The sequence below is a fragment of the Falco cherrug genome, chromosome 4 (genome assembly GCF_023634085.1).
Source record: "Falco cherrug isolate bFalChe1 chromosome 4, bFalChe1.pri, whole genome shotgun sequence".
Lineage (NCBI taxonomy): Eukaryota > Metazoa > Chordata > Aves > Falconiformes > Falconidae > Falco > Falco cherrug.
The window spans coordinates 58,372,948-58,382,061 of record NC_073700.1 but is presented as its reverse complement, the minus strand read 5'-3'; the positions used below and the strand labels follow the sequence as shown (position 1 = coordinate 58,382,061).

Here is a 9,114-nt window from a genome sequence, read left to right as displayed (position 1 = left end):
AAACCCCCAATAAATCAGGTGTGTCAGTTCACCTGAGTTAAGTTTACAATTAACTAGAAGAACTCTTACCACTCTGTAAAGCAGAGGACCTGTCCATTTATTGTTATATCTTTGCCGTAAAAATGTGTGTCTTCCAGAGATAATTTATAATAGGTGGCCAGTATGGGCCAGGTATAAACATAAAAAATTTCCTGACAGAGCTGTTCAAATGTCCTGAATCAACAAAGCACTCCTACACTGCATTTATGTTTGGCGACACAATTTCTTCAGGCTTGTCCCCCTGCCTTCACCTGAGCGATATATAATGCTAGCATATAGTTTCCTACTATTCCATCGCTGCTTTAGGTTCCTGCTCACAAGTCTCTCTCAGTCCTATACAGTTCTTCACACCTTTGATTGCCACAGCAATGGCAGCAGCAGTTCACAGAACAGACCTGCCTAGCTTTGTTTGGACATGTAACGAGAAAAGGCACAGTAGTGTAATGAATAGGTGCAAGTCCCTTAATGTGCTCATGGTCCCACACCATGCTACAGCAAAGCCAACTTCATCCTGCCTCCACTCAGGTTTTACACTGTTAGCTACATATAAATATAGTTAATATAAACAATGGAGACAAAAATTAAAAACGCATATCTGCTTTTGCACAAGAGGCAAAGCCCAAAGCTCAACCACTTCCGGGTGATCTAAAGGAATTAAACAATGTTTACATGGGAGGGCTGGATGAACCATGCATGGACAAGTGAATCTAGTAATTTCACTGAGCATATTTCTGCTGTGGGATGTGACAGTTATTCCCCATACACCTAGCAGTTGATCTGAGCCCACAGCATGCTCACGTGTCTTGGCTCCAATCAATTTGCACATGCATAGTAGCTCTGACACATCCTAGGCTCACCCAGGCCATTGCACATGTGCAGTAGATCCACACATGAACAGTCAGTGTTTCAGGAGATGGCCATTTTTTTTAGCAGACCAGATGGCAACCTGGCAACTCTAGCAAATGCCACACCAGCAATCCCACTGGGCAGAGGCTGTGGCCTTTTACTTCCCTCTCCCGCCCCTTCCCTGCTTTTTTTTTTTTTCACTCTCTACTCCACCCAAGTCTGGGCCTGTATAGCACTACATGTTTTTAGTTAAACTCTGCTATCTTGGCCAAGTAAAGAAAATTCAAAGGCACTTTCTTCTTTGTTACATAACACGTAAACAGATTAAGTCCCTGTATCCAAAGCTGTATGAGCAATATACCTATGCTGTCGTTTGCTGACTTCATAACAAACATCTTAATTTGGCAGAAATGAGTACATTCTCAGTAACAGGGCCGGGAAAGTCACACCAACAATCCAGCTGTTGTCTTTACATGGCTGAGCAGAAGGGTTGGCTTTATAAAATTTTTTAATGTATGTATGTGTATGAGTATCTGTATAGATGGGGATGAATGTTATTACCTCTCTCTCTACGTATAGATGTTCAAATGTCACAAAGATTTAATCTAATGACTCACAAACCTAGGAAATCAACCAACGAAGGCTTTTTGTTAGGAAGTGATTCCCAGGAAAACAGGCCAGCAAAAGTCCTATTTGCCACAGCACGCCACTTCCATTTGGTATTTCTGGAGCTGACAAATGAGAAATTCGGGCAGGAAGAAGACTGCAAGGCTCTGGATCGCTGTGCTATTATTTTTAGTCATACAGAACAGTGACTAATAGCTCGTCCCCCCTCGCTGTACCCGTGTGCTGCCCTGGGCCACTGTATCACCCGGGGCTCAAACAACCGACGCCTCAAGGCCAAGGGAGCAGCCCCTGGGCGCAGGGCTCTGGGATGTCTGGGTGCATTGGGAGGCACACACGTCTGGCCTCCCACGATTCCTGTCAAGTCCGGCGGAGTTCCCCAGCACGCCCCAGCCCGGAGTCACCTCGGCACCCGCCGGGCAGCAGCGTTCCTGCCTTTCCTGCCCGTACGGCCCACGCCATGATTCAGCACCTGGGCCCCCGTGACTCCCCCCGCCCCGGGCAGCGGCAGGGAAGGACGCCCGGGCGCGGGGCCCCGCGGGCTGCCGGCCGCGGCACCAGGGGGTGAGGCCGCCGCAGGGGCTGCCCTCAGGGCGGCGCCCGGTGCGGAGGCGGCGGCGGGGGGCCCCGGGCCAGGCGGGCAGCAGCGCGGCCTGCTGCGCTCCGCGGCCGCCCCGGGAGGCGGTGCGCGCCGGGGCAGGGCCCGGGAGGAAAGTCCGGGGGCGCGGCCCGCTTCCTCGCCCCGTAGCCGGACTTTTCTCTGGCTACGAGGCCGTAGCGCTCGCCCCACCACCCCCTTCGGAGCCGGAGTCCCTCCTGGCCTCCGGGACACGTTAAATCCCGTGTAATGAGGCTTAACCCCGCCCCGAGCCGCGGCGCAGCCGGGCGGGCAGGCAGCCAGCTAGGCCCCTGCCCGGGGGAGGCCCCCCCCCGCCGCCCCGAGCGGCCGCAGCTGTTCCAGCCGGAGCTGCTGGAAAGCGGCCACGCTCCCCAGACCGAGTCTCCCTCGCACACAGCGCTGAACTCTGCTCCTTCCCTCCCCTCCCCCGGGGCGGCCGCGGCTCCCCGCCGCTCGCTGCCTCCCCCCCCACCCCGAGCCGCAGGCGCACGGCGGGGGGAAGGGGAGGCTCCCCGCCCCCGGGCTGCAGCCAGCCGTGCCCGGGCTCCCCGCGGCTCGGGGAGAGCGAGCGAGCGCCGCCGGGCCGGGCATCGTGCGCTGCCCCCCCCCGGAGCCGCCGTCCAGGCGAGCTCAGCCCATGTGCGGGGACGGGGGCGGGGGCACCCTGCCGCCGAGCGGCCACTTTCATCCCGCCGGGGCGTTTCTTTTTTCTTTTCCACGGGGCCGTGGGGAAAATAAATAAAAAACAAGGGCGGGGAGAGGGTGGGGGAGCGAGCGGGCTGCCGGCCCCCGCGGGGCGCGGTGGGGGTGCGGAGCGCCCCGTGGCGCCGCGTCCCGTCCCCGCTCCGCGGCTCCGCGCTTTCCCCGCAGCCCGCCGCGGCAGCCAGCCCGTGAGGTCAGTGTCGGCGGCGGATGGGTGTCTGCGCCGTGGGACGGGCGGTGGGCGGGCGGGCCGGGCAGGCGCAGTGTGGGGCCGCGGCAAGGGGAGGAGGGCGGCGGGAGGGCTCTGTGTCTATGTGTCGCACTGGCAGAGGGGGGGAAGGGAAGGGAGGCGGGGGGGGCGGGTTACACACCGGGGCAGCAGCGGCAGCAGCGTCGGGATCCCTTCTCCACCCCGCGGGGAAGGGGGAGGGAGGCGCCTCCGCCTCCTCCTCCCCCTTCCTCCTCCCCCTTTTTCACCCTTCCTCCTCCTTCTTTCCCCAAAGTTAAACTTCCTGCTCCCGGCCCGGCTGGGAAGGGGACGCGGAGCCCGGCCGGACTCAGCCCTCGACACACACAACAGCTGGAGCTGTCAAAACTTCCTCCGCTCGGCCTCGGCCCCTGCCGCCTCCGCCGCCGCCGCCTGCTCCTCCTCCGCCCCCGGGGGCTCTGCGCGGGGGGAGGGCGCAGGGCCAGTGTACAATGAAGCGGCGGCCGCCGCAGCCGGGCAGCGCAGGAGCCGGAGCCGCCGCCAGCTCCCGGGGCCTCTGAGAGGGGGGGGGGCGCCCAGCGGCGGGATCAGCCGCCTCTCGCTCGCTCTCTTCACCTCGCCCGCCACCTCCCCCAGCCCCGACAGACCCCGCCGAGCCGGGGAGGGGGTGTTATTGTGTGTGAGACCCTTCCTTCCTCTGCGCTCTTTCTCTTCGCCCCCCACCCCCCCACCCCCCTCCTGCTCTCCCCATGCTGCTCCCCCTGCTACCTGTGCTGGTCGGCGGCGGCTGAGGCCAGCAATGCGAGGCGGAGGTGGAGGAGGCGGAGGTGAGGAGGAGAGGAGCCGCGGGAGCAGGAGGAGCATCGGGATCCCCATCACCATCCTCATCTTCATCCTCATCATCATCATCCATGTGTCTCTCTCGTCCTGCTGACTAGGATGTCAACGGAGGACAAGAGTCTGGTGGTGGCGGTGGTGGAGCCGCCTCAGCAACAGCAGCAGCAGCCCCCCGAGCCTGGAGCTCCCCCCCCAGCAGCAGCAGCAGCAGCCACAGACAAAAGACCTAGGGGCCGGCCTCGCAAAGATGGCGCTTCCCCTTTCCAGAGAGCCAGAAAGAAGTAAGTTCAGCGTTTGTGTGTGCGAGGCAGAGAGGGGCAGGGGGCAGGCAGCCAGGCGCAGGCAGAGCTGTCAGCGGAGACTCGCTGCTGGTCGCCCCCTCCCTCCTGCCTAATGCCATTTTGAGAAGGGCCCTTCTTTCTTCTCCTCCTCTCCCCTTTGCACTTTCCCCTCCTCCTCCTCCTTTTTCACCTTTGTCTTCCTCCGCCCGCTCTCTCTTTTCCCACTTTTCTTTCACCGTCCCTATTCCTTTCTTCTCCTCCTCCTTCGGAGTTTCTCTTCAGCTCGTCCCCCTTCACCCTCTTCCTCCTTTTCCCTTGCCTTTGCACCTTCCCCCTTCTCCTTTTTGGGTGTCTTCTCCTCCAGGACGCTCGGCTGCCTTCAGCGTCGCCTGGCTACTCCCTGTGCTTGACGGTAGTTCCTCGTCGCTTTCCCTTTTTATCCCCCCCCTACTGCCCCCCCCCCCCTTTTTTTGGGGGGGGAAAAGAAAAGACGGTTCTTGGCGGGTGGCTTGGCGAGCCCCCCCGCCCCCCTTCCCGCACCGGGCGGGTGCTGGCTGACGCGCACACCAAAGTTGAGGCAGGAGTTTGTTCGCCGCCGACCCCGCCGTGTGCTCGGAGGTGGGGAGCGGCCGGGGGAGCTGTCAGGCGGCGGCCTCTCACGGCGGGACAGTGGCGAAGCACAACAAACACACGGGGGGGTGCGGGGGGGGGTGGGTGCGTGTGCTTCTGCCTCGGCTCTGGCAGCTCCACCGCGGCCTCTCCCCGCCGGGGGCGCGGGCGTTCGTTAGCCCCAACGGCCGCGGCGTGCCCCCTCCCCCCCCGCCCCGGGGGCCGCTCCCGGCGGGGCCGCTCCGCTCCCCTCAGGCCCCTCAGCGCCGGGCGGGCGCGCACAGGGCCCCGCAGCGCGGGCACCCGCCGTGCCAGGGCGCGCTGCCCCTGAGAGACCCGGGCGGGTATGGCCGCGCCGGCGCTGCTGGGCGTGAGGGGCCACGGCCGGGCTGGGAGAGGCCTGGCGGCCCCGCCGCGCTGGCTGCTGCTCCCCGCGGGTTATTTTGGAGTTGGATGGGTCTCGCCGTGACATACCTGATGGCCGCGGTAATAGGGCAAAACGGGGCGAGTGCGTTTTGAGAAGAAACGTGAGGATTGTCAGCGGAACAGCCTGTGCGCTGGGAAGCGGGCCGGGGCCTGGGGGCTTCAGAGTTTGTTCCCCTTTGTTTTGAGGGGACGGTTTGGGTTTGAGACCCCCTCCAGGTATATGCGCTGCGCCAGGTGAGTTGCTGGCGCTTCGCTGAATGCCCACCCCAGGTCTCGCCCTCCGTGTCTGAATCGGAATCGTTTGGGTTGGAAAAAAGACTTTTAAGATCCAGTCCAACCACACTGTCACACTGCAAGTTCAAAGCACTTCAGCGAGGGATTCTGCTGGGCTGCACCTACAGGCACGCAAAGGCTGCGCTTTGCTCCCTATACATTGCCTTTCACAAGTACATGTTACATAATTATCCCGGGACAGAACTGCCGTCAGTCCGGGATATATGGATTCTTTTTGTTGTGGATGAAAGTTTCCCTTCAGAGATTTCTGTGTTCCCCCCCCCCCCCCCCCCCCCCCCAGTTTTGACCAAGCTGCATTGTTTGCAGCTCCCTCTTTTAATGACCGTATGTATTCGCTTGGTACAAATTTTGCTATAGTGATAGTTGAAAGTCGTTGGCAAACACACACGCAGTAAAGTTCCTTGGTTCATCTCCTTTACGCTTAGTTTTACACACTGTTTTTATTCTACGCGTAGAACCCAAACCTAACATAGGAGACCTTCGGACATTTTATTTTAAAAGAAGTTTAAGGAGGATAAATGCAAACACAACTGAAATGTGCTGGTCTGCACAAAAAGCAAAATAAACGTTATTTGTGAAAACTGGCATATCTTGCAAGCCATTCTGAGGTGGTGTGTGCACTCTTGATGAAAAGTGGGTGCTAAAGAGGTAATTATTTTTTTTCAGTTGGGTTTTTGGTGTCATGGGAATGTTTTTGACTGGTTTTAGGAGGAAATTAATTTTTCATGTAAAAATATGTACTTATGCTGACATGACTATAACCGTGTAAGAGCTGGAAATGAAATTAGCTGAGATAAAATTTAAAATTAATCGGTACTCATTTTCTTCATGCTGTGATTGTTCCTGCCTGGTATGGTGCTAAGAGTCCTTCCTCATCTTTGTGGAAAACATGTAATGCTGGTAAAGGTGTTATGACATAAGTCATAAATGCTTTTAGAACTAGGGTTTCATCAAAAATAGTGTTTTTCTAACTTGCACAAAGTAGTTATAGATTGGTTGTTTTTAGTCGCATCCATTTTGGGCAGGAAATAGTTTTATTTTCTAAATTTTGCTATTTACAGCATACTGATTACAATTAGCTAAGCAAATACAGAAACAAAATAAGTGAAAATATTTTCTATTTTTTTCTTACAACTACTTGGTCCTGTTCCTTTTCACTTCTGTGCTTTCCAGTTGGATTAATGTGCCTCATGTAAACCAGATAAAAGAGCATATGTCAGACCATTTTCTGTACTGTAATCACATGTCTAAATCACTATTAGCTAGTCAAATTGTTCAACTGCTTTATCCCATTATAGGAAATGTTCCACTGAATGTTCAGTCTAAGTGCAGTCTAAGTAATGATAAAACGAAGAACTCCGCATTAAACCGGGAAAGCCAAAATAGAATAATTTCTCGGCTATGGATGCCTCCATTAAGGACAATACCATATTGGAGAATGCTGTAGGTTGGTATTTTACCTTCTTGAAGGCCGTGTTTTTAAGCAAATTTGATGAGCTTAAGTAGACAGATGGAAAACTGCGTTGAATCTGCTGCTATGAGATGCCAAGGATTCTCAACTCTTCCCAGAAGTAGGCTTATGTTAAGGGAGTTCTTCAGCAGGACAGCTCTGCGCAAGTCTTTGTCATCCCACGTTTTACCTGGTTATCAGTAAAAATTCCAGTAGTACTATGGACGCAGGTGTGTGTATCGGGAACATACTGAGGATTCCTATAGCTGATGACCTGGGAATCAGTGGTGTCGATACCTGGAGAGTTAATGATGGTAGCGCGTGATGCTAGAGCAGCTTTTTGCCATTGTTTGAAGGATGTAGCTTCATGAACAGCTTTGTCAGGAGACTTAATCTTAGGTGAACAGTTCATTTTTATTATTTAGATTTTAATTGTGCCTGGAGGCCAGGGCACCATTATACTACGTACAGTACAAATGCATAAGCAAAGATGGCTTCTGCACAAACATTTGCTTAATTTAAATGTAAAGATAAGATGGCATGTAAATGTAAGAAATGTATTGGGAAAGCACAAGGGAGCTGTGAGAACGCGATGAGGGAAAGAACATGCAGAAGTTCAAGTACTCTGGCTATCTCGGCATCGGTGAATGATTCATAAGCATCAGACTTGGAGGTTATATTTAAAGGAGGGTAGCATTGTCACCCTGAGAATTTTCACAGATAGCTTGTTTCGTGCCTGGAGTGCTAGACAAACGCTCTTACTTTCTTCCTTACATTTTGACAACTGGGTATCTGTATAGAGCAGTGGTTCAAATTTAAGAGGTAGAGCTAGAACAGGCCACGTGGAGCCTTGAAATTGAGAGCAAGTCAGTTGCTCATGATACGGTTTATCAGGAAGAAGGAAGAACACACAGAACTATAATCAAAGCAATGAGGGAGGAAAATATTTTTGTAGTATCACCTTTCAAATGAATTTAAAAAGCGGAGAGCTTGCACTTATGAAAGCCAAAAAAAGAGTAAAGTTGCATTACTGAAGATACAATGTGTTGTAGGAGAAAGGAACTTTCAGGTGCATCGTTAAAAATTGTATAGGAAAAATGGAAATTATTAGGGGCCATCTCATTGTATGGCCTGGAATCTTGGAAACTTAACTTCCTTGGAACTTTCAAGGCTATGGACCTGAAGGACGGAATGCGATCTAAAAGAAGTTGCAGGGGAAGAGTATTGGTTCTGTTTTAACTATGTTGTCGTTGTATGAACAGCTGGTTACTCCTGAGAATGTATCAGAATAGTATTATACAGGTGCAGTAAACATTTTTGTTATCTATTTTAAGGACTAGAGCTTTCTTGATCTATACAGGTTACAAGCAGCCCAGATGTATCTTCTTAGCAGAAATTTAGTAGCAGAAGTCTCATTGATTTTGGTCATGATAGCAGTTACTTATAAGTCAGTATCTAGGCTCATTTTAAATTTTATTTCCAGCATCCAGACTTTGATGTATATTTCAAATTATTTTTGCAAATGTGTGTAGTTTAAAACAGCATAGGATAATGATTTAAAAAATAATGAAATTTGTGGAAAACTTTTTGTGTGTTTATTTTTAATTTCCTATGTTTTAATTTTTGTCCTAGTTTTTCATTATTTTGGCCAATGTAAGCTGCAGTAGGTTTTCAAAGGCCATAGATTTCACACATGCAGATAGTTTTGAGGACACGTAAGCATAGCATTTTTGCCAGGAAATGTTTATTTAAGAATTTTTATCATTACTTTAGCTGCATTTGCTTTAGGGTAGGCCAATATTTAAAGATACCTACACTCATTTCAAAAGAACCTTAACATGTTGGGTGGATTCTCTTTATAGCTCAGCTATGTTTCTTTAGCTCATCACACACCTTCTATGTGATACTTGTATCTTTACTTGCCTGCCCTTTTCTCACTTCAAAATTTAACGTTTGCAAATATAAAATTTGTAGTGTTACACAACAAAATGTTCCTAAATACATGCTCATAGTTAGGGGAAGTCAATATTGCCTGGTAAGACTGAAGGCTTTTGATGGATGGGCTTTGTGCAACTATTGCACAGATAAGGGTTAAGGTATTGAAGCAAAAAGTGGCCTGTACTTCTGCCTGTGCAAGCCACGTATCAAAATGTTTGGCCAAAAGCCAGAAGGTATGTAC

At 52.4% G+C, this 9,114-nt stretch overlaps 1 protein-coding gene across 12 annotated transcripts in view; it reads left to right on the top strand.

Annotated features, from left to right (window-relative positions):
- The first annotated feature begins 3,232 nt into the window (after positions 1-3,232).
- KMT2C (lysine methyltransferase 2C) overlaps positions 3,233-9,114 on the top strand; it is a 198,644-nt gene continuing 192,762 nt past the window's right edge. For 11 of the 12 annotated variants that reach the window (XM_055708893.1, XM_055708901.1, XM_055708903.1 and 8 more), the window contains exon 1: positions 3,977-4,156. In XM_055708893.1, the coding sequence (XP_055564868.1) occupies positions 3,978-4,156 (179 nt within the window). In that variant the 5' untranslated portion in view covers position 3,977. Of the gene's footprint in view, positions 3,866-3,976; positions 4,157-9,114 lie in introns of those variants that run through there. The other variant, XM_055708897.1, reaches the window with a different exon arrangement.